General features: G+C 36.2%; 3 protein-coding genes across 5 annotated transcripts; 1 reads left to right on the top strand and 2 right to left on the bottom strand.

Annotated features, from left to right (window-relative positions):
* Nucleotides 1–4,945, bottom strand: LOC145160820 (uncharacterized). 2 transcript variants are annotated; one of them, XM_079080165.1, is made up of 6 exons: nt 4,812–4,945; nt 3,849–4,330; nt 3,664–3,768; nt 3,493–3,564; nt 3,297–3,416; nt 1–618 (listed from the first exon to the last, which is right to left on the bottom strand). In XM_079080165.1, the coding sequence occupies exons 2-6, from the start codon at nt 4,326–4,328 to the stop codon at nt 247–249; spliced, it is 1,149 nt and encodes a 382-aa protein (XP_078936291.1). In that variant the 5' UTR covers nt 4,329–4,330; nt 4,812–4,945; the 3' UTR covers nt 1–246. The 2 variants fall into 2 exon arrangements, with proteins under 2 accessions (XP_078936291.1, XP_078936292.1); XM_079080166.1 differs by having other exon boundaries at nt 3,297–3,404.
* A 944-nt stretch (nt 4,946–5,889) lies between these two features.
* LOC145160819 (calcium-dependent protein kinase 26-like) lies at nt 5,890–8,995 on the bottom strand. Its single transcript, XM_079080164.1, has 6 exons — nt 7,584–8,995; nt 7,350–7,493; nt 7,107–7,259; nt 6,723–7,006; nt 6,401–6,625; nt 5,890–6,108 (listed from the first exon to the last, which is right to left on the bottom strand). The coding sequence occupies exons 1-6, from the start codon at nt 8,398–8,400 to the stop codon at nt 5,986–5,988; spliced, it is 1,746 nt and encodes a 581-aa protein (XP_078936290.1). The 5' UTR covers nt 8,401–8,995; the 3' UTR covers nt 5,890–5,985.
* A 486-nt stretch (nt 8,996–9,481) lies between these two features.
* On the top strand, nt 9,482–12,689 carry LOC145160818 (Pentatricopeptide repeat (PPR) superfamily protein). Of its 2 annotated transcripts, XM_079080163.1 has the most exons (2): nt 9,492–9,592; nt 9,696–12,689. In XM_079080163.1, the coding sequence occupies exon 2, from the start codon at nt 9,847–9,849 to the stop codon at nt 12,637–12,639; it is 2,793 nt and encodes a 930-aa protein (XP_078936289.1). In that variant the 5' UTR covers nt 9,492–9,592; nt 9,696–9,846; the 3' UTR covers nt 12,640–12,689. The 2 variants fall into 2 exon arrangements, with proteins under 2 accessions (XP_078936288.1, XP_078936289.1); XM_079080162.1 differs by having other exon boundaries at nt 9,482–12,689.
* Nucleotides 12,690–25,633: the final 12,944 nt, after the last annotated feature.

Raw genomic sequence — 25,633 nt, 5'->3', positions numbered from 1 at the left:
GATCCAAACCAGTTTCCGCAAATTTTACAACTTTGGTTTTAAAGAAAAACAAAAAGATCCATACAACATCATATAAACGAGTAAACAACAGAAAAAACAGACTCATACGACATGTGACCAGTAACTTACAGTCGCTATTCACAACACAGAAGAAACCTTAACAACTTGAAAAACAACAAAAAAAAAAGCCTATTAGATACAGAGAGATATTAAACATTATAAAAAGGTTGTTTTAAGTTTTAAGTTTTAACCTCCAACAACGATGTCTGCAGACAAAACAGGAGGCTCACACTCACCATTGACTTCTTCTTCTTCTATCCGAGCTTCAACTTGAAGAGGATTTGGATTTGGATCATGGGATGGTTTCTCTTCTTCTTCTTCTTCTTCTTGAACTTGGACTTGTGTTTTTACAGGCTTTTCCTTTGACTTTCCAGGTTTGACTTCATTTTTGGATACAGATTTTCTGAGTGGTTTCTTGGAAACAGCAACAGCAACAGGAGCAGTAGTGTCTTTGTCTTTGTCTTTGTCACCATTTGATGTGGTGGTTCCAATGGTGGGTGTACCCACATTGCTCTTGTTCCGGCCAAGTTTTGGAGATTTTGGGCGTGTTGTTGGTATCTATACACAAAGTATAAAATAAACTATTAAATTATATACAATACAATAACATAATCTACCTTTACTACTTTATAGATTTAGCCACTTGACTAGATAGAAACCTTATGTTTCATGGTTATGCGGTTTTGCAGGTGGGAAAAATACAAAAAGAACAATGTACACTCACCGTTTTATCGATTTATCTACTTTTTTGATAAAATGGTGAAAATTCGTTTGTGTTTTTCTATATTTTACCCCAATATTAATAAGGATGTAAGTTGGGCGTAAGAGTATCAATGTAAGCACCAAAAGTTACATCAAATCTGGTGTAAATACATTAATATGTTTACATCCAATGTATATACACCATAAGTCATCGTCAAATTTGGGTTTACTAACGAATTATATGATTTTTTTGTAGTTTGATTACTCTTGAATTTTTTTAAAATGTTGAGCCTAAGGCTGTGTTTGGCAAACTAGCTGAAAAGCTAGCTTTTGTCTAATAAGCTATTGGTAGCTGAAAAAGTAATAGCGTTTGGTAAAAACTAGCTGACAAGCTAGATGGCAATTGGCTAAAAACTATTTCAAATGTCTATAAAGCACCAATTTATACACTTTAATGCATAAAGACCAACCATGAAAGTTGTCCCGAATGGCCTCTTAGTTTTTTTTTTTTTTTTTTTTTTTTTTTTTTTTTTTTTTTTTTTTACAAATTTACTTTTTTTAAATTACGTTTTTGACAACTTGTTGCCCAACTTATTGTTACTAAGTTCTTCTACAACTTTTTTTTAATAAATTTGTACAAGCGAATATGCAAAATATGAGTTTGACTGTTTTACATGTTTTTTACAACTTTACTTGCATGAAAAAAAATATGTAAAAACACTACTTTGTCAAAATGAAAAATCTTAAAAAGAAGTTGCAAAAAACAAATATGTAGAAGAACATTGGGAAAAAGTTGTAAAAGAAGTTATAGAAAAAATTGCAAAAACAGTTGTAAAAGATATTGTAAAAAATGTAAAAATACTAAGTTTTATAAAACATGTAAAAACAATATTGTAAAAAAAGTTTTAACATATATGGATATATTTGGAAAACTTGTGAAAAAGCTCAAGGAGCTTAATAATAAGAGATCTCAAATAGCTTTATAAAAAGTCAGCTTATAAGCACTTTCGTGGCCTCACCAGACACTAAGCCCTTTTTGGCGTGCTAGCTTATCCATAACTGAGGTTTGACAAAAAACCAAAACAGAAAAAAAAAAAAAAAAAAAAAAAAAAAAAAAAAACTTTATAACACTTATATTTTGAGAAATGTATTGAATAACATTTCATTTTAAACCTTAATAATATGTGCATATTAATTATTTATTATTTTTTGACTAGTTATTCTACTTTATTAGATATACAAAGTAAAAAATGAATATATACTATAGAAAATTATAACATTAATGTAAAGTAATATTAATTTGAGAAATATAACATATATACTTAATATGACAAATTAGATGAGGGGCATTTATGAAGATCGAAGATAGATGATGATAAACTTGTTAATTAAAAAAAAAAAAAAAGGTTTTGGAAAGATTAATCCAATGGAGTGAGTTTTAATAATAGGTATTTGTTAAATAAAGGTTAGTGGAAAGCTGGTTTGGTTAAAATGATAAGTTTTTTTCAAGTTAACCATCAGAGATGCCCAAATATCAAAACCAGATAACTGCAAAAACGAGTTTTAATAAGTCGAAAAAAATATACAGGTTTTATAAATTATAACTAGTATAAATATTTTGGTGTGCTTTTTTGTATTTTCCTCATTTTTCAGAGCTAAGTTGGTAGTACAATAATACTACAATACTAATTGGTACCACAGTTAAGTCCTTTGATATCAAATCACACTTCTAAACTCTATTATTTGAGAAAATGGAAGAAAAAATAAATGAGGGCAAACTTGTAAAAATTTAGTAAATTTAATGGGGAAAGCGGAAAGCCTATTTTTATATTTTTCTCTATTAAGTCGTTCTTTATGCATTAAGTCAAAAAGAAACACCCATATATATTAAGTCAAATCTCCTTTATCTCAAAAAGAAGCAACACCTAAGCTTTAACCCTACAGTAGGTAGTTAACCATAGTGTCATGCCTCTTTTTGTCAAAAGTCAAAATCATAGCTTATCTGATTTATCAAATTTAATCACTTTCAGCACCTTTTTTTGGTACCATCTTGATAAATTAAGAATATTTTAGAGTTTCAATCAGAAAGATTGCAGATTTAAGTTAGTGGAAATGTGGAATGCATATTTTGCAAGAGGAAGTGGCTATGTTGTAAAGTAAGGGTTATACTAAAGGGATAGAGAAGCTCATTAGGTTGTTAAAGAAATTGAGAATTGAAAAAGTGAAAAGGAAATCAAAGTCCCATTTTCAACTAAGAAAAAAAGCTTCATTTATCTGAAAATATCTGAACAGAAAAGCCTATGTACCTAGGGCAATTCAATAACTTTTTTCGAAATGAAATACATGTTATTTTGGTGTAAGGTATGTTTAGTGCAAAGATGCAATATCATGCAAGATGTCCTCTATAATAACTTCTAAATGAATCAATTTCCCACTAACCATCAATCTTATAAACCTGCTAAAATTTGTACGTTTAAACCTCATGCATGAATTTTTTGACAAAAATAAATGCAAAGTCAAAGTGTTACAAGTACCTTCTTCAAGTCAACTTTTGGGGGTGGCTCTTTGTAAAATTTTGGCATTGGTGCAGCTTTAAACATCAAGCTCTTCCTCAACTGCTTGATCTCTGCTTCTTGGCTTTCCTGCATTTGCAACTTTGACCAAGTCAAAAATACAAACTTTGTCACCTGATTAAAACGTTCATTGACTAAAGATTTCACAAGCCAAAACCTTTGACTTTTCTTGCAAGTTGGTTTTCTCCGCTTCTTTCGCATGAATCTTCTCCTCTATCTTTGAAAAGAACTACACAAAGATCAAACATGATTAACATATGGGTTACATACATCAACAACTTGATGAAATAAACAACAAGGATACATTATATACAACATGATTAAGTACCTCTTTTCTCTTTTCAGCACGCTCTTCCAACCTTGAAGAAAAGCCAATCACACTGTTCTTATGCTGCCCATCAGGGGCATCTTCACTTCCATTAGATTTCCTAGACTAAAACAAACAAACAACAATGAAAACATAAGAACACAACAGATTAAGGCTACAAAGAAAGGGGTAAAAAAGGAATTTACATGTGACACGCGAACCGAATCCAAAGTAGCTCTTCTAGAAGGTGTGCCATCAATACTTGCATTCTTTTCCTTTGTTTTTACTCCTGTTGAAGCTCTTCTATTAACAGGATTCATGGCATTTCCATTTGATACTGTGGCTGGCTGCTTACCAGGGTGCCCATCAATGCTAGCTCTCATGGAATTAGGGTTTTGGGGTTTCGAAGGGAAAGATAAACTTTGAGTTAGATGGGGTTTTGGCTTACGAGCCAATATGCTACCTTTAGAACCATTTTTGGCCACTTTATTGTTCTTTGAAGTACCTCCATTAGTAGTAACCTCACTTGAATTTGGTATTTTGGTGCCATTAACATTCTCAGAAGATTCACTCACTTCCACTTTTGTTGATTCGAGACCTTCCTCAACTTCATTCGAGTTTTCATGATCTACCACGTTTATAACACCATTTTCATCTTCCGTATGAACCCCATTGCCAGGCTCCATCCCTATTCAAATTTCGTCAAAAGAGATAGCACATATTCAATATCATTTTTCATCGAAGTTAACGGATCAAAACATTTGAAATCAGTAAATTTCTTGGATAGTGAATTATAAACTGTTTGAGCATTCGCTTTCGCGATTTCAATTGAACCCACACGAATCGAACAAAAGTAAACAAAACCCGTACGGATTTTCCGAGATTTAAGTTTCGAAACCTTGAAAAATCTCAGATTCGGGGAATTTTGATGCCACTGTTGTCATTTTCAGCCTAGACAAACCGACATCCATCAGGTAGGAACACTCACTTTCATACTAAAATTTCAATTAACACTACTGAAATTAGTAGATTAACACGAAGATCAACGAATTTGAGTATCGAAAATTGAGCAAAATACAGTCAACCAAGGGTTGAAAACAGTCAAAAGACTGAATAAATCAAAGCAATTGATGAAAATATCACAGATTTGGAAGGAAACTACGGAATACCTCGATTGAATGAAGTTTTGAGGGTTTGATTTGTGCTTCTGAAGAATAAAACAAAGATTCTGCCTTCAAATTCAAATGCTTGTTATAAAAATGGCGTCTTGATGTGTGTGTGTGACAAGAAGATTTCAGTGGGGTGTGAGGGGATCATGGATGAAGATGGTGGGGCTGGGGTAAAACTTTCATTTTTTGTGAAATGACCAATATGCCCCTGCGGAGGTTTGTTGATAATTATGTTTTATCCGTTGGAACACTTTTCGATACACAATGTACAAGTCTTTTAAAACGAGGTTTACAACACGCGAAGCCTAATTATGCATAGTACAAGCCCAAATATGTGCGATATTACCAAAATATCCTCAAGCAACTTTGATTCAATAATTCACAATTAATCAAATTATTAGTTGGTGTATATGTATGGCGTACACCCATGTGCTGCCAGCTCATGTGAAGGGTAATTTGCAGTACTACAATCAAAATAAATAGAGATATTATAATCATATTATTAATTCAAATTATAAATTTGCCTGTCATAATCAAAATTAAATTTGAAAGTGTTTCTCATATAAAATTTAATATTTTATTGTCACAAAATTTTTTACTCGATAATCAAACAATTAGAAGACCTTTTAATAACATAAAGTAAATTAAAACAACTCAGTGAAAATGTAAACTTATAAAGAAAATATTGTATTCTAAGTGTATGTATGCCTAAATACATGTATGTTTGTCGATGAAATGGTTGATGATTAAGAATTAGAATATTGAAACTATGGATGTTGTCATCTTGTGTTCTTGTAAGACACTTCATGCATGCTGTCTTTTAACAATGCTACAAGAACCAAAAGTAATTAATATATATGTCTTTTAGCACCTACACACTTATATTGCCTGTGACTTCATTCTTTAGCATCATGACATGCACTGGAGGTTGTACTCCATGCCAAAATGGTTGTACCCTACCTAGAACATATCGACTGGGGGTGTTGTAATTCATGCATAAACCATTGTATCATGTTCAAAGACAGACAAGTAATTATTGATGTAAAGAAATGTTACAATATTCTGTAGCTGCGAATTCATACTCATAATCTTTTGATAATTTAATAATCTATGCTTCTGCAAAAATATATGAGAAATTCATTCGCATAAAAATGAAGAAAAAGAATATTTGAAATCAAAAAACAGCCAACGGCTCCTTGAATCCAATGATAAAGCTATTCCTGGATCGATTCCTTCCTAAATTGGTAGTTCCCTTGTGCATCATTGCAACAAACTCACCATAATCTATACGTCCATCCTGCAAATTAAAAAACCAATAAAAACTCATATATTCAACTTTCAACTCAAAGAAATGGCTTTTTTGGGTGAAATGCAAGAAAAAGATTGTACATGAAGAGGTAACAAACAAAAGGGTTACTAAATAATCAAGGGTTTAAGTCAAAGAAACAATCTTTTTGCAAAAAAAGCAAGAAAAAGATATTTAAAGACTTACATTGTCAAACAACTAGTAAAATAAAGGGTTCAAGTCAATGAAACAATATTTTAGCAAAAAGCAAGAAAAAGATGTATATATATATTTAAAGACTTACATTGTTCTGATCAACTTCTTTCATAATTTCTTCCAAATAGATATCAGCGACTCCAAACTCCTTGCATGCTTGTTGGAGTTCATCATGTGTAATATAACCACTCCCATCTTTGTCAAAATATGCAAAAGCAGCAAATAAACGATCCTCTCTATCAACTTTGGTAAAATGCAAAGTTGCAGCCACAAATTCATCATAGTCAATAGTTCCACTATTATCAATATCAGCCTGCAAAAAGATAACATATATGTTAATAATAATAATAAACAAATCAATGAAAGTACATTACTGTTTCTTGCATTTAGCTCTTTAAGATAACACTTACAGACTGAATTAGATCATGAATGTCAGATTCGTCAAGATCAGCACCACATTTCTTGAGTCCTTCCTTGAGTTCATCAAAAGTAATATAACCACTATTATCAACATCCATCATCTTAAACATTTGCTTTAGTCCAGCAATTTCTTCTTCTGAGAGCTTTGATGCAATGACCCTAAGAGCCATTTTCTTGAGCTTATTCATGGCAGAAAACTGAGTCAAACGAGTCAACACTGCAGGATCAAGCGGCTTATCTGGAGCAACCCCATCTACACTAACCCAGGGATGACCTACACATCAATTAGAATCAAGAAAGTAAGAAAACTGAATATTGAAATACAACATTTTTTCAAAAACTTTACAAGGAGAAAAAGAGAAAGTTAAACTTACAAAGAATTTCATGAGCAGTTAGTCGCCAACATCGGTCTCTAACTAGCATTTTCTTTATCAGATCCTTAGCACTTGTAGAGATAGAAGGCCATGGATCAAAGGAAAAGTCAAGTTCACCCTGTAAAATCTCCAAGAATACATCATCCTGTGTTTCTGTAACCAAAAGAAAGGAAGAAGGTTCATGATCCAAAATAAAACAAGAGAGAATATTCACAATTCACAAAATTACAACTTGTGCCACACCTCCCCAAAAAGGTGGCACCCCTGAAAGAAGAATGTAAAGGATGACACCAGCACTCCAAATGTCTATTTCAGGACCATAATGTCTTTGCAAAACCTCTGGTGCAACATAATAAGGGCTTCCAACTACATCCGTAAAGATTTCACCTGCAATTTAGGCTGCATAAACATGATGAACAAACATATTCCAACATGAATTCATTGAAGAAGTTAACATGCAAGATCTTGAAAAGGTACATGGCTTAAAGAAAACCGATAATCCAAAATCTATGGCTTTAAGAGACGAATCTTCATCTTCATCAACAAAGAGAAAATTCTCAGGCTTAAGATCCCGATGGATAACACCCAAAGAATGACATGCCTCGATAACACTAGCAATAGTTTTAAGAAGATCAGCTGCTTTGCGTTCAGAGTAATGACCTTTTTTAGAAATTCTATCAAAAAGTTCACCTCCACCACAAAGTTCCATCACTAAATGAACTTCAAAACCATCTTCATAAGCACCTTCAATGGAAACCACATTAGGGTGTCCTGACAAATGATGCATAATTTCAACCTCCCTCCTAACATCTTCCACATCATCATCGGTTACTAATTTCCTCTTAGAAATCGATTTGCAAGCAAATTGTTTCCCGTTTTTCTTTGATGTGCAAATGGAAGTTGTACCAAATTGTCCATGTCCCAGTTCTAAACCAACTGCATAGCGATCTCTTAAATTTCCAGTATTCTTTTTCAAGACTTTATCGACTAAAAGACCTGCACTTGACTTCCTTCTCCTATGATGCGGATTCATGGTGTTAGATGTCTCATTTTTCTGTGTTGGTTTGCTTTGTTGCTTCACTGGTTTATGGTCCTCATTGGCTATGATTACTACATGTGGAGGTGTATTTTGGACAGGTCTGGTAACCTTGTTATGTTTATGATGACGTTGGTTTCTTGCTCTTCTTTTTTCATATTGGATATAATTTGGTGACCTGGACCACCATAATGAATGCCATATGGATCCAAAGAATCCATGCTTCAAGCACCTTGGTACTCCACATCTATTTCCCATCTAATTAAAATGATTTAAAAGATGTAGGCTAGCTATTGACTTCAAGTATTCATGTATAAGTTCTCAGTTTCACTCACTATCCTTTTCATAAGAGGAAGCAATGACGATGAGCATGAAAATACTAAACAACCAGATACGAAATGCAATCACCGGTTTTTGTACACACGGCCAAATAAACAGGAAGATCGAACGAAATCAACTTTACCCAACCCACGATGTACTGATCTTTAATTTCACCAATATGAACAAGACCAAGGAGAAAATTTAATAAAACCCCAATATCGAATGACGTTGATTACTCGAGGGGAATTGTGAGGAAAACACGATGCAAAATTGACGGAAACAACACAAGATCGGTGGATATAGTCGATAGAATGTTAAGTTTATATGGTTTTGCTAGCTAGGTCTCCATGCAAAACCTTAAAAAATAGAAATTTCCTTGGGTCTGTTTCGGGTTATGACTTCTTCTCTTCATCGCATGTACCCCTCCGCTCAACAGCTTTGAATGTGCTGCAATGGCGGATAGGGATTTGGGGGTACCGGGGAATTGGAAGGGAGGGAAAGAGGAAATTAACGGGTTTTTCCGTTGGAGAAATTTTATGAGTAATATTTTTTTTATTATTTTATTATATTCGACGACTTCGATAGTTAAGTTACATCGTCAAGAGTAATATTTGATTATAAAAAGGGAAATAATGTGAGTGTTTTGTGTATTTTCATGTGAGTGTAATAATGTTTTTTTGCTCACTCGTATGTGATGATTTATGTAAATAGATAGCATCCATAAAAAAAATTGATATGATTTCAAATAAAAGACATAGTAATATAAATTTAGATTCAGTTATTTATTGTATATTTAAAATAACAAATTTAACTATTTAACTAAATTGTTTAATTTTATGTTTTGTATATTAAACTGCGGACCTGCGGTGTTATTTTTTTGCATTCTTTGATGAAATTTATTGATCGTATTATTTATTCAAAAGTAATACTCAATACTCAATAGACTTATAAATAAAAAAACATTTCATTATTAAATAGATATCTTAAATCAGTTCATTTTGAGGATAAATGAAAGTTAAACGGGGCGAATCGAGGATAATAAAAGTTAAGGGCGCATCTTGAAAATCTACCAATAAACGTTGGTTGCTAGTTGCTACTGCTTGTTCTTTGTGCGAATAACAGTCTGAAGGTATGAAATTTTTGTTCAAATTCCGAGCAGTATACTCGAGTGCTAATCTTTTGCCCGTTCATGTGACGAATCTAAGATCTTTTAGTTTTTCAATCGTCACTAGAAGGAACTCAAATCTAAAGAACACCGAAGAAGCCTCGACGAAAAATGGAAAAGAAAAGAAAGATTTTGCTGATCTTTTTGAGGAAATCACCCAAATTTTAGGAACCCATAATTTCAATGTGGATACCAATGGAGGAATCCGGTTTCCAATAATGAATGCAAGGAACGGAGAGGCGGGGGATTCCTTGGATTGCACAGAAGCTGTTTGTGAAAATGCCAATATGAATCCAGAGTTGGAACTTACAACAACCAATATGGCTGAAAAGGATGTGAGTCCAATAGTTCATGAGGTTACCCAAATTCTAAGGGGTGGAAAGGGTGAGGTGTCGATTGAGGAACAGTTGGAGGATATGTCTGTAGAGTTTGATTCTGATGTTGTTAATAAGGTTTTAAAGAGGTGCTTCAAAGTGCCTGATTTAGCTTTAAGGTTCTTCAACTGGATAAAGTATAAGAATCAGTCATCTGTCACAACTGCAACATACAATACAATGATTTATATACTTGGAGAAACGAAACAATTTGACATAGTTGAGGAATTGTTGGAGGAAATGGAGAAGAACTTGTGTAAGAAGGATCTTAAGACATGGACTATCCTCATTTCTAAATATGGGAAATCAAATGCTATTGGGAAAGTCTTGTTGCTATTTGAGGATATGAAGAAGTCTGGTTTTGAACCCGATTTGGCAGTTTGTAGAGTAATGCTGCGTACACTTTGTAATGGTGTAAAATCTGACATTGCCATGGAGTTCTACAAGGAGATGGTTTCTAAAGAAATGGAACCTGATACAAATTTGTACAAACTTTTATTAAACTGTTTAGCTACTTCAGGGTACATTGATTCAATCCACTTGGTCGCTGAAAACATGATAAAGATTTCACAAATACCTGAACAATACGTTTACACGTGTATGCTAAAAAGCTTTTGCATTTCAGGTAGAATCAGAGAGGCATTAGAAGTGATAAAAGATATGAAGAACAAAGACATCAGAATCGAGCCTGAACATTTTGAAATTTTGGTGAAGGGTATGTGTCGTGCTGATAGGATCTCTGATGCTTTAGAAATTGTTGATATCTTGAAACGAAAAGATGTTGTTGACAAAAAGATTTATGGAATTGTTATCAATGGGTACTTGAGAAGAAATGATGTCTCTAATGCACTCCAAATTTTCCAAAGCCTAAAAGATTGCGGACAAATATTACCAGTCTCTACTTATACAGAACTAATGCAACACCTCTTTAGAATAAGTGAGTTTGAAAAAGCATTTGATCTTTATAACATGATGCTGGAAACAGGGATTGAGTTAGACAGTGTGGCAATAACTGCTGTAGTTTCTGGTTATGTTCAACAAAACCGAATTTCTGAAGCATGGGAAGTGATCAAGAGTATGGAGAAGAAAGGAATGAAGCTCACTAGCAAATGTTATACGGTTTTCATTAAAGAACTTTGTAAGATTTCCAGGTCTGATGAAGCTCTTAATGTTTTCAATCATATGAAAGCTTTGAAGCTGCATATAGAAGACAATATGTTCAACTGGATTACATCTCATTCAGGTCAAAAAGGAGAATTGGAGAAGATACATCAAGTAAAGCAGATCCAAAGAGCCAGCAGTAAAAAAGACGAAACTACCCTTGATTTAAGCTCAATCCAGATAGAGCCGCCTCCTAAGTCTTTTACTGACCATGATCTTGATAGGGTCTGTAAGATTGTATCTTCTTCAATGAGTTGGTGCTCAAAGGAAGAATCTTTACAAAAATGTGATCTTTATAGCATCACACCAGAACTGGTTATGGAGGTGCTGAGAAGTTGCAGGCTTCATGGTGGTGCAGCACTGCAGTTCTTCACATGGGTGGGAAAGAAAGATGGTTACAGTCACACTGCAGAAACATATAACATGGCGATGAAGATTGCTGGACAAGGGAAAGATTTTAAGCAAATGAGAATGTTGTTTCATGAAATGAGAAGGAAAGGATTGTTGGTTTCATCAGACACGTGGACGATCATGATCTTGCAATATGGTCGCATAGGTTTGACTGAAATCGCATTGAAAATTTTCAGAGAAATGAAGGAAACAGGTTGTAGTCCTAATAGTAGCACATACAAATCTTTGATCATTTCCCTTTGTGGGAAAAAGGGTAGAAAAGTCAATGAAGCTATGGAGATGTTCATGGAGATGAGTGAAGATGGATTTGTACCCGATAAAGAATTGGTTGAAATATATCTTGGGTGTTTATGTGAAGTTGGAAACGTGTTGGAAGCCAAATCATGTGCTAAAAACTTATGTCAACTCGGTTTTTCCACTCCATTGGCTTATTCGTTGTGTATCAGGGCTCTTTGTCGATCAGGTAAGGTAGAAGAGGGTTTGATAATGGCGGATGAGGTCGGAGAAAAGGACAAAAATACCCTCAACGGGTATATATACGGAAGCGTGATTCATGGACTACTAAGGGAAAAACGTTTACAGGAGGCATTGGAGAAGATGGAATCAATGAAACAAGTGAGTATCTTTCCGACAGTTCATGTTTATACATCGCTAATAGTTTATTTCTTTAGAGAAAAACAAGTTTGTAAAGCTTTAGAGGTGTTTAAGAAGATGAAAGAAGAAGGGTGTGAACCCACAATCGTTACTTATTCATCGTTAATTCGTGGGTATATGAGCAATGGGAGGATGGATGATGCGTGGAGTGTTTTTCAAAAGATGAAAAGTGAAGGTCCGATGCCTGATTTCAGGACTTATTCGATGTTGATATGTTGTTTGTGTAAGGAAGGTAAGTCTGAAGAAGGGATGCGACTTTTATCGGAGATGTTAAATGTTGGAATTGCTCCGAGTACAGTTAATTTTCGCGATGTGTTTTATGGATTAAATCGAGAGGGAAAACAGAGTCTAGCTCAAAGTGTACTTGGAACAAAATGGGATCTTATAAGCAGGAGAAAATCTTTGACCTAATTAGGTCAAATTTGTGTTGTATATAAATGGAAGTTCTTGGGTTTTTTTCATGTTTAGTAACCCTCTAGCAATTAATCTTTCCTTACAGAATTTTAACATTTTGAACAAATTTTATCTTAGGGCCAATGTCATAAAAGCCTTTGGATCTTAGGGCCAATGCCATAAAAGCCTTTGGATTTTCAAAAAATGTTTGGTTTTACCTTTTGAAATTTAGGTTTATTAAAGACTGAAATTTGTAAATTTTTTTTGCATTTTTACCCTCTGAGCAGGTTAGTAACCAGTTAATTGCATATGTGGCGTGCCACATAGACGCTTACTGGGCTGATGTAGTGCCACTTAAGCGATGAGGTGGCATTACTTTATTTTAAAAATCAACGTTTAAAGGAAAGGGGGAGAAGATGCCTCCAATGGGGATTTGAACTCACCTCTTAGGAGGACTCCATATAAAATCCAAACAGCTTACCACTAGACTAGGAAGTTATTCTTCTTTTTTAGCCTAAATCATTTAATATAACATATAATCGATTAATACTATAATTATTATTTAAAAATTGATTATTATTATTCTTTATATATATAAATTTGATGTTCCCTTAGGAACAGTAAAGGGTTCCTATTGGTCCACAATTAATTTTTTTTTAAATCATGTCGGATAAATCGTTTTGTTGACCAATCCCTTTCATCCACATTCTTATCGATCTGCTACCACCAGCTCTTCTCCACCATCTTATCTCATTTTGTTTCGTTTTTTCTCTCACCGCCTCCATCACATAATCGTCTGCTTCGCCACAGCCTCCTCCACCGATAATCGTCTTCTTCCGATTGTCTGGTATACTGTGTCTTCTTCTCTTCCATCATTTTCTGATTCTATTTTATTTCACATTGTTGTTGTATTGTTCTATTTGTGTTTTGTGTCTTTTTTTTGGTGTCAGTGTCCTCATTATGAGTGTTGGGTTTAAGCGTAAGAGCAACCAAACATGTCCTAACCCCTATGTTGCTTCAACAACGGATACAATAACCTATCCACTTCCGTTATAGATTTCATTTTTCTTTTGGTAAGTTTTACCGTTATTCGGTGTTTTGATACTTCAATTTGCTACGACTTGTATGGAATAACTTACTCTGATCAAAGTTATGAGTTAGCAAAATAAAATTGAGCTTTGAAATGCTCCACAAATAGATGATAGTCAGGTGTTCAATATTTTTGTAAAAACGGGTTCTTTGCAATATTTTTACTTTGGATACAAAATAAGTAGGATATTGGGTTATATATATGATGGGGTTTTTTGTTTTTTAACAAACAAGGGAATGAATGGAATTTAATTGGCTTCAAGATTGATCTATTTTGATTTTACTCAGTGTAATAACTTATTTGTAAAATAATTACAACTTCCAATCAACATGTGATATGATGCACACTTTTTTTATCGGTTCATAAGCTTATAAATCTAGTAGTAAATATTTCTTGTTTTGACCGGTGCTAAAAGTATGATGATTGATTTTCCTGACTTTGTTTTAGGATTGAAGAACTTGGATTCCTTATGCCTACAGAGATACAGAGACAAGCTTTACCAATTCTACTTTTTGGCCAGGATTGTATTCTACATGCCCAGGTGAATATGTGCTTAACTGCTTAAGGCTTTTTCTATTTATACATTTTTCATGGATTTTTTCTTGATTATGATGTGGAGTAGCTTAATGTTATGTTGTAAATTCAAATGTTCACCCACTTACGCTTCACATATGAACAAGAAAGCCACCCAGAAGAGTTCTTCATTCCATATGTCTGGCAGTTGCTAATCTCTCGTAGGTATATCTATCTATCTATCTATATATCCATATTTTTTTATTCAATAAATTAATAAAAACACATAATTTGCACTTTATGTATTCTACTTTTTAAAATCAAGTTTGTTACCTGTGCAGGTTTTAGGTTTAATCCTAGTAGCATAAACTAATAAAAACACATAATTTGCACTTTATATCCATATTTTTTTATTCAATAAATTAATAAAACACATATTTTTTTTAAATTGGGGCCGTTGCAAGTAAGTGCAATGCAAGAAAGTGTGTTTATATTTAATTACAACATGTAAGCCTTCTTTTCCTCCATGTCTTGCCAAATCAAAGCTTAAAAGGGTAGTTAACACTGCTATATTGTGGTTTATTTATGTTAAGAGAGCAGGGAAAGATTTTATAAATGAATTATTACCTCAATTAACATTATCATATAACGTCTTCCTTGATTTTCAGTCTGTCCAAAACTAAATATTTTCTTTCAACATGTGGGAATTTATCTGTCTTGCTATGGCATCTTTTGTAATTGGTTTGAAGTGTTTGCAGATGAATTAATATTTGCTTTTTTTTTCACTGCATAGGCCTTTAAAGATTTCACCACTGATAAGAAAAACTCATGGATATGCTGTTGGATGTGAAGACTAATGGTATTTTAGAAATGAAGATATTGCTTCCTTTTTCCATTCAATGTAATTTTGATTTCAAGATGTACACCCGATTCCTGGTACATATTTAAATTCAAGAAATGTTGAAATTTACTCTGGGACTCGGCGAGTTGGAGACCCAACTCGTCGAGTAGACTCGACTGTTGATCGGGGGTTTAAGTGACCTACTCGACGAGTCGGAAGACCGACTCGACGAGTAGGAGCTGTTTGGACAAAACCCTAATATTTAGGGTTTGCACCCTATTTAAACAACTTATCCCCTCCCATATCAGCCTCCATCGTCCCTCACACTTCCAGAAGACCTTAAACTGAAACCCTAGCCTTGTTTGAGTGCTCTTAAGCCATTTTTGTGCATTTTTGGTGGTTGTGAAGCTTGAGAAGTAGGAAGGAGCTTGGGAGTTCAAGTTGAAGCTAGAAGATCCAGAGATTGTGTTCCATTTCCAGCTCATTTAAGGTAAAAAGCTTCAATCTTGACTTTCCATGTGTTTAATCAACTTAGGGCTTGGATTTTGGTATCTTTAGGGCATTTCTAAGCCATTTTCGGGTTGTGGGGTGTAATGTGGAGATATGGCTTCAGATTTGGACTTTGGAGGGTTCTCATGGCATAAAGGTGTCAACTTTATGGCCATAAGAGACACATGCATCTTGTAGACCTCCTTTTATGGCTTTTTGAGCCAAAGGCCCCATGCATGTACATCAAGTTTGAAGCTTTACGTATAAAATGGACCCTAGGAGGCCAGATCTATGGTTTTGACGCGTTAAGACCCATTATAATCAACTGTATAGTTTTGGACATAGAGGGACTCAGCGAGTCGTTCTTGGGACTCGGCGAGTCGGGGTGTATTTTCCACCAAATCCTTTCTGTTTATGGACCAGTTGTTAAGATCGAAGGTTCCCCTAGTTGTTTAGGTTCACTAGGGACTTGGGAATCATAGGACTCGGTGAGTGGATGAACAGACTCGGCGAGTTCAAGGCAATGTCCCAGCCACATGAAGACGGACTCGGCGAGTTCAAAGGGAACTCGGCGAGTCATAGACTAAACATCTTCTTATGGATGAAGATAAACTCGGCGAGTTCAAGGATGAACTCGGCGAGTCGGTTGAAGATTGTCCGATGTGTTGTTGAAGGCGAACTCATCGTGATCTTGCTAGACTCGACGAGTAGGGACGAGATTATGACTTTTTGTGGATATGGGGACTCGACGAGTTGATGGGCCAACTCGGCGAGTCGAGTCAACCAGAATTTGACTTTGACTTTGACTTTGACTTTGACTTTGACCTGGATTGAGTGACCCTTGTAAGGGTTACGAGTATTAGTTGATAACTTATAAGAGTTGTCGTGTAGGGATTGAGGAGTCGGGGAGAGTCGATTTCCACACCGAGATCAGCGCAGACACTACACGACTTCGAGGTGAGTTTCCTTCTAGTAGGGGTGGGTCTATGGCCACAATGTCGGCCCACAAGTGAGAGTGTTGGATAGATGATTGTCTTTGTGATAATTATCTAGGATTGATATGTGATATGCTTACTGTGCTTGATATTGTAACATCCGGATTTTCAGGGAGATTATTGTGTATGTAAATCTTGAGATTTAAGGAGGGACTCGACGAGTTGAGGGACCAACTCGCCGAGTCGAGTCGAGTTGCTCGCGTGGATTTAACGAATGGACTCGACGAGTCAGAGGAGGGACTCGCCGAGTAGGTGCTGGGTAGAGAAACCCTAATTTCCCGGGTTTGGGACCTATTTAAAGGCATTTATAGCCTCATTCGCGGCTACCTTCCCCTGAGAGCAAACCCTAATTTCTATTGGAGCTAGAGAGTGAGAGAGAATCTCATATTGTGGTTCTTGGTGCATTTCTATGAAGAAGGATGAAGAGCTTCATGATGGGGAACAAAGGAAGGCATTGGATCTGTGGTATTGAGTGTTTCAGCTGCTAAGAGAAGGTACAAAGTCCTCATCTTGTTCATTCCTTGTACTAGATCTCATTTTGGGAGTTTTAGGGATTTGCTTCCATTCTTTTGAATCTATGAGTCGAATGAGACCTGGTTGTGGTTGGAAACCTCAGATCTGGACCTCCTAAGGTCCTTAGAGTCTAGATGTCTCAGCTTTAGTGGTCCAAATGAGGGTTGATGAGCAAAAACCTTCATGAAGAGCATGTATTGGCATTTTGAAGCAATAACATCATGTATGAACGTAAAGATCGAAGCTTTACGTAATTATTGAGCCTTGAGATGATAGATCTATAGTTTAGAGTGATAGATCTGGTTGAAATCGTCTGAATGAGAAATCATATCAAAGGGACTCGCCGAGTCCATGTCCTGACTCGACGAGTCGGCAAGGGTTTGTCCCGATGGATTGATTATGCGATAACTCGGCGAGTTGGGGGTCAACTCCACGAGTTGAGCTGGACTTTTGAGACTTCTTAGGATACGAGGGGACTTGACGAGTCGCAGGAGTGCACTCGACGAGTCGGGTCAAACTTGGACTGTTGACTCGAGTTTGACTTCTGTTGACTTTGGGGTTTTGGTCAACATATGTGATAGAGACCTTGGAGGGGTAAAAATGATCTTTTACCCACTTTAAAGAGTTAGAAAGAGAAAGAACCGCCTTCGATTATCTGAGTCGTGAAAAGAATATTAATAAGAGATATTCATCCTTCGTGCTAGGAGGAGGCTAGTTCGAGATCTGAGCGCGAGGTTATTTGCTCACCTGCTAGTCGAGGTGAGTCTTCTCACTATACATTACCTAGAGTGGTAACTATGTGCAGACTGGAGGGTCTTATGTGTTATGCGTATGTTTGAGTTTATGTGCATTGTGATATATGTATGCTATGTGTTATATAGACCGGACCGGAGGGTCCAACGAGCTAGACCGGACTGGAGGGTCCAACGAGTTATGGGACTGGAGGGTCCTGCTGAGACACATTGACCGGAGGGTCATACCGAGTTATAGCCTCGAGTGGCTATGTGTTGTATGTGGTATTTTGGGGAACTCACTAAGCTTTGTGCTTACCGTGTTATGTGCTATGTGTTTCAGGTTTCTCAGGATCGCGGGACGGCACCGGCTTGATTGTACACACCAGAGAAAGAGTTATGTTTGAGGATCCTGGATTTTTAATGGAGTTGTATTTTGTAATTTGAATAAACGAGATTTCTATACAATACGTTATGAAAAGTATACGATTTTAAAATGATAAATTCATTTGAAAAATTACGGTGTTACAGATATGATTAATGTGCTTGATATGATTATTATGCTTAATATGTGCTAGCAGTAGTAGGGGTGAAATAGTCCCCGGTTACCGGTTGAAAGATATCGGATGGGAGGTTAGTTCCCAGTTACCGGTTGAAAGATACCGAAGGGGAGGTTAGTTCCCAGTTACCGGTTGAAAGATACCGAGGGGGAGTCCAGCTCCCGGTTATGCCTGACAGTTACCGGTTGAAAGATACCGAGGATTATGCATTATTTGCTATGGGTATGATGGGGGGAACTCACTAAGCTTTGTGCTTATGGTTTTAAGTTTTGGTTTCAGGTACCTCTTCATCTAAGGGGAAGGAGTCGGCGATGTAGCAGCGAATTACACACACACATGATTTTCGCATTGAGTTTTCTGGGATTGTACTCTGATTTTTATTACTATTGATGATATGGTTTTGAGACACGTTGTTTCGGTTTTATAAATTGATATGACATTGGCAATGTTTTTGGTAAACTATTTTACAAGTTACTTAATTAATAATGAAATTTTTGGCCTTGAAAATTGGGATGTTACACAAGATGTTAATAACTGACTTCATCTTTGTAAGTGCAATGCACAGAAACAACAATTTACACGTTTTATATTCATTCAATTTTTTTAGTAATCATGGTACATTCTGTGTCGGCTTACATTGGTTACTGGAAACTTATTGTAAGCATATCGATTTTATAGATAAAAGTACATTGCATTTATTTGTAAAGTAAGTAAAGTATGTTGCTATTTTTTACCCTCTGCACTTTTTATGGCAGCATGATCACCTTATTTACATTGTCCATTTTTACATATTTTGCATTCTTTATTGGTTTATGGTTGTTTTTTTAACAAACAATACAATACCAAAAAAAAAAAAAAAAAAAAAAAACATTGTCCCGGGGCGAAGCCCGGGCATGCTTTCTAGTTATTATTATTAATGTTATTATTATTATTATTATTATTATTATTATTAGGTCATAAATTGTGGTTTATACTTTGCTTTTCATAGATTTTAGAGTTCTCAGTCTAGGACCGAAAACAACATGTTTTCAGTGGTGTTTGGACTGAAATCACATGTGGTTTCGGTTAAGCTTTTGAGTTTTGGGTTGGGCCCTTGTTATTTAGGTCTAGATATATATAGACTATTATTAAGCATGAAAAGGTAAAGATGTGTAATTCTAATCAGCCAAGAACATGTTCTAGAGAGAAAAACAAAGACAACCGAGTGTAATCAAGAATCTTATGTACCCGACTATTAATCAATAATAGTGTGCATTAAAGATTCATCTTGTGTTCTTGTTCCATATCACGTTTTGCATCATTCACTTGATTGGGATTCCGCACTATCATAGTGAAATTGATTGATACATCACGAGTTTGGGTTTTACAATTGGTATCAGATCTAAGGATTGGTATCAATCAGGTTATTGCAAAATATTAAGAGTTTCTTGAAGTTTTTTTTGGATTTTCGGGTGTTTTTGATTTATTTTTGACGGAGTTTTGGCCATTGTTCTTCGTGTTCTTCACTATTTTAGGTAGTTTGATCGAGTTTGGCATTAAAGATTTGAAAATCTCGTGTTTTTGGCAAGTTTTGGGGGTCCTCGGTCAAAAACTTGCGAGTTCTCGGTAGCCAACTTCGTCCTCGGATTAGGGTTTTGGGAGCTCTCAGCGGCCAGCAGCGTTCTCGGTTAGGGTTAGCAAAGATCTCGGACAGCTATTCGTTCTCGGTCCGCAACTTCGTAGTTTTCGGTGGCGACCCTCATTCTCGGTTAGGTCAAGCAGGTCCTCGGTGCGCCTTCAGTTTTTGGCCTCGCATTCTCGGTCTAGTTCTCGGCCTCGCGCTTTCGGCCTGGTTTTCGGTTCGCTTCTCGGTCCATGTCTTCGGTTAAGCGTTTTCGGTGCGAGACTTCGACCTCGCATTCTCGGTTGTATTCTCAGATTTTCAAGATTTCGGTCAAGAGGCTTCGCATTCTCGGTCCAAAACCTAGTTTTCGGTTTAAAAGCCACGTATGCGGTCCAATAATCTCGTTTTCGGCTAAGTTTTCAGTTTTGAAGCCTCGTTTTCGGTTCTTAAAGCTTGATATTCGGTCAAGAAGCAACATATTCGGTCTAGAAATTTTTGTTCTTGGTCTAGAAGCCATGTTCTCGGTCAAGGTTATTCTTTGGAGAAAGAGTTTGACTTTCAAGGTTTCAAGTCAAAGGGCATTTTTCTTGGCTTCACAATCAGATCTATTTTTTGGTAAATTATTCTTTTTGGTGAATAATGAGTTCTTCAATCACCAAGGTAAGTGAAACCTCATGTTCTCAATCCTGTGAAGACAAAATAAATAAATATCGTGAACATAATGAGTTATTAATTAGTGAAATTGAGGACCTCAAATATGAATGATATACTCTCAGAAAGGCCCAAAATCCCTTAAAAGAAAAATTAGAGGCCCAAACCAAAGACCTAAAAATAATTAAGGAGGAATACAGCATTAAATGTGAACATTATGATTATGCTCAAGAAAAGATTGTCAGTCTAACTGCCGAGCTGGACACATTGAAAATTAAGTTTAAAAATGCAAATTTTAATTTTAAGAAATTTGATCTGTCAAGTAAGAAAGTTGAAACAATGATTGAAAAACAACTTAGATGGAACGACAAAAAGGGTCTAGGGTATGATAGTGTTCCTCATCCATTTAATGATAACTACACTTTTACTCATTTAACTGAGGAATAAGTGGCAAGGGAAGCACACCTACAGTATGGAAAACCTGTTGTACTTGAGACAGTAAATGATGATAATGTGAACGATTCTAACGCTTCTGTTTCAAGTACAGAGGATGTCACAGTGCAAGATGGGATTGAGCAGAACAAAATTAATTATAGTTCTGCTGAAGATGTTTCAAAAGCATGTGATGATGATACTCCCACTGGTGAAAAGTCCAAGCCACAAAAATTTGTCAAGCAGTCTAATAAATGTTCTTGTACTTGTGCTTGTGGAAGTTCTTCGAAATGAACTTCAATTGGACAAGGACCAAGTCGTAATCTTATTTATATAAAAAGACAGACTTGTTTTAACGGTGAGATTCCCGGGCACATTGCTAGAAATTGCCCATATCGTTCGTATGTTCCCTACTACAAACAAGGTTGGGAGAACGCATCGAGGGGGAGACCTTCTGAAACATCCCAAAAATACAGTCCAAAATTTTCGTTTTAAATCATTTAAGAAAATCCATAATTCATCCAACATCATAATAAGAATCATAAGTCATGTATCTCAAACATCGTATCAAAAGTACTGTATCAAAATCACGTGTCAAAATATCAGAGTCTAAACATCCCAGACTGAACGAATAGTGTGTGCACTGCAATCATCCCGAGCTCTTCCCCTTACTAGCGGAAGTACCTAAAACCAAAACTGAAAATTGTAAGCACGAAGCTTAGTGAGTCTCCCCAAACTACCACATACCATACACATAATTACATAATCACATATAACATACTTTGGGCCCCGCCCGGCTACATCGGGCACTGCCTGGCATCGGCTTGTCCGACATTGAGCCTCGCCCGACATCAGACCGCATCTGGCATCGGGCCCCGCCCGGCATCGAACAAAACTTTGACATACATATGAGCATAACCATTAATACACATAACATAAGCATAATTACTTAACTATAGACATATACACATTCCTCGGGCCCCGCCCGACATCGGACCGAAATCCGGAAACATACTAACATTCCTCGGGAATCGCCCCGGCATCGAACCGTAGTCCGGAAACATACAAATACATACATTCAAGAATCTCAAAGACATCAAGCATACTAACATTCTTTGGGTACCGTCCCGGCATCGGATCGAAATCCGGAAAAACATATAAACCTACATCGGGCCCCGCCCGACATCGGACCTTAATCCGGGACATACTATCATACATAAACGTGCTGGCCTTGGTGCCTTCGACCCGTTCCTACTGGAGGAAAACCCACCTCAAATGTCGAGTGAAGTAGTTGAACATCTCTGCTTCTGCAACTGACTCTACTCACGCCCTATACAAAACAACCTCTCAGATACCATCCCTTACATCAAGACCCCTTCACGGGTCATCCTAGGTCAAGGTCTAAGTCAAAGTCAATGCTCAGTCAAAGTCAAAGTCAACCATCTGAGTTGACTCAACTCGTCGAGTCATCCCCCTGACTCGCCGAGTTCCCCTTGCAGTCGTGCTAACATGAGCCAACTCGTCGAATCCCTTCACAGACTCGTCGAGTTTCACTTGTACAGGATCGGGACAAACCAGCTCAACTCATCGAGTCCCTTTATGGACTCGTCGAGTTCTTCTGTCTGTTTGAACCATCTCAAAGTATTAAGCTCATATCCTTCAAATCCAAACTCCATACTTCATCTACATACCGGAAATACACTTTTAAGGGTAAAGTTTCCAACTTTACCCGTTATTAGCCCTTCTTAAAGGGTTTTGCTCAAACCCAAGCTCTCTAGAACATAGATCTTGGTCCAAAAGCCATAATACTCCAAACTAAAGCATACTAACATAGATCTAGGCCTTAGACATCATTTGGACACATAAAGCTCCTAGCTTTCCTTCCATGCATGGCCTTTTGGGGCTCAAAAGGCCAAAATAACACCTTAGAGCTTTCATGAGGGCTCCAATGGCATAAATTTTGCACCTTTATGCCATAACAACCCTTAATGATTCCAGATCTGAAGGGATCCTTGCTTGGGACGTCCATATCCCAAGGGTCAAGCTTTTTGATCCCAAAAACCCAAAAAAGTGAAAATAAGGAGATTTAAGAAACTACTAGACAAGTTAGAGGCTTGATTACCAGAAAATAAAGAGGATGAGATGTTGTTTCTCGATCTACAATCTTCTCCTGGAATCCTCTAGCTTCTTCTTCTTCTACAAGCTTCAAATCACACAAAGTTCACTCAAAAATGGCTCACAAACTCACACAAAGCTCTAGGGTTTCGTGGATTAGGGTTTGGGACTTGGAAGCTGGAAATGAGGCCAACAAGTGGGGATTAAGATGCTTAAATAGGGTGAAAAACCCCGAAATTAGGGTTTCATTCTGGCATATCTACTCGCCGAGTCGAGGCTCTCAACTCGTCGAGTAGGTGGCTTAAGATCACGCGTCCAATATTGTTTCTACTTGACGAGTCTGGGGCTCCCAACTCGTCAAGTAGCTCTTCAAAAATTAATAACTTATAATTAAATGTGTACCAGGAATCATGCGTTACACCTTCCAAAAGAAAGGCTTCGAGGTCACGTTCATGCAATAGTGATTGGAATGCTAAAAAGGACAAGAAGTCAAATTCAAGAGATGGGTCAGTCAAACCAAGATCAGTTAGGTCAACGTCGTCTCGGCGATCGGTTTCGAGTTCTAAAATGAGTGCTGAGGCATTCATCCGATCAAACAAGAAATGGGTTAAAGCGGACTACAGATGGGTACCAAAAGTTCACACTCCTAAATCATCTAATAATTCTAACATTTCTTCATCTTCTATGTGTGATAAACAGAATATATCATGGGAAAGAGTATCTTGTGTTGATGGTAATGGTAGACCCAGCTTCAAAATGGACTGGGTTCCAAAGACCAACTAATCCTGCACTCTGTGCTGGAGCAGCTATGGAGGAATATCATCAGACTTCGGTAGGTTGATAGTGGTTGTTCCAGACACATTATAGGAGACATCTCTCAACTGCACAACATTCAAAACTTTAAGTGAGGGTATGTGTCCTTTGCAAGAAGGAAGAAAGGAAGGATCACAAATAGGGATCGTATTTAACGACGTGTTGAATCTTGAATTTATTAACTTCATTCCGGAATTGAAACACAACTGAGGCTGAATACACTACTGCATCTGCGTGCTGCTCTCAGGTCATTTGGATGCAACTTCAAATTGCTGAATTACGGTTTGAATTCTCTCAACTCCTCTGAGTTTTTCTTAAAATGGTTAGTTTTGAAGACAAATTTTTTAAATTTGCGCATTTATTTTATTTCCTTTCTTCCCCATGCACAAATTAAGGGAGAGAAATCAAAAATAAAAAAAAATTATAAAATCAAAATTCCAAAAATATGTCTTCTTTCGTAAGTGTTTTTGGGAAGTGATATGAAGTTTAGTGTTAAAGGGCAATCTGAAATACGTGTAATGCACTGAAACTAAATTGTTTAGACTCTATGTTCAATGTGCTGGTAGGCACGAAGGATTCAAAATGAAAGGACTTGACAATGTTAACACATCTGGACTTAGATAGTTACATTTGGACTGACCATACGACGCTTGGATAGATTGAGCAATGAGATAAACAGGGTAACTTGCGAGTTACATTAAAGTTACTTATCATCTAGAACTGTGGCTCAACACTTCTTCGACGTACGGACTTATTTCCTTAATTCTAGTGCGCTTAAAATTGAATTGATCCATGACTAAAGATTGACTGTAGATCTCGCTGCTGAATTTAAGTGAACAACAATATCATTGGTCGTTGTCAGCTAAATGGTCTATTTAGAAATATAGTTGCAATGTCTTGTCACTTATAATATGTCCAACTTGCAAATATTCTTCGTGTTTAAGTGGACCACAATATTGGTGATTAACCAGAACTATTCATGCAGGTGTGTGCTGATAAACAATATTAAATTGTCTGACAACTTTTGATCCCAAAAGTTTCTGTTTTGTACATTTTGTATCTTATTTTTGTTTTTGTTAAATTTGTTCATATTTTTCTTCTATGCACAAATTTAGGGGGAGAATTAAAAAAAAAAATCATAAAAATAAAAAATCCAAAAATATGTTTATTTTTGTTTTTATTCTTTTTCAGAAAAAAAAATTTTAAAAATCCAAAAATATTGTTTTTGAGCGTATTTTAATTTTATTTGTATTCTTAGTTGTTCTATTGTGTGCTAAGTTTATGTTTATTTTTATTTTTTTATCTCAAAATTTCTTTTGTCTTGAAATGTGAATTCAAAAGAAGAAGAGACTCAAGGAGACTGTATCAGAAAAAGAGACTCAAGGAGACTGTATCAGAATTTTCTGAGCAAGGAGAAGAAATTTGGATTCGGTTATTACACTTCACACTACTTTCACAAGGAATTGAAGGCTTGCAACTGTACAAACTGTGAGTTAGGCAGTATCTTTCTAAGAAATGTCGTATTTAAGGAATTGGAAGTCTGAAACTGTACAAAATGTTAAAGTTGGTCTTGTCAGTTTTCTTTACCTAAGAACTGTCATGGCACCAGGGCGATTCACCCAACCGAGAAATAGATATCGCTGAGCATCCCGCCCAGGGTCTTGAC

The sequence above is a fragment of the Lactuca virosa genome, chromosome 2 (genome assembly GCF_052849685.1).
Source record: "Lactuca virosa cultivar CGN04683 chromosome 2, Lactuca_virosa_CGN04683_v6, whole genome shotgun sequence".
NCBI classification, from domain to species: Eukaryota; Viridiplantae; Streptophyta; class Magnoliopsida; order Asterales; family Asteraceae; genus Lactuca; species Lactuca virosa.
This window is presented reverse-complemented; position numbering and strand designations above follow the sequence as displayed.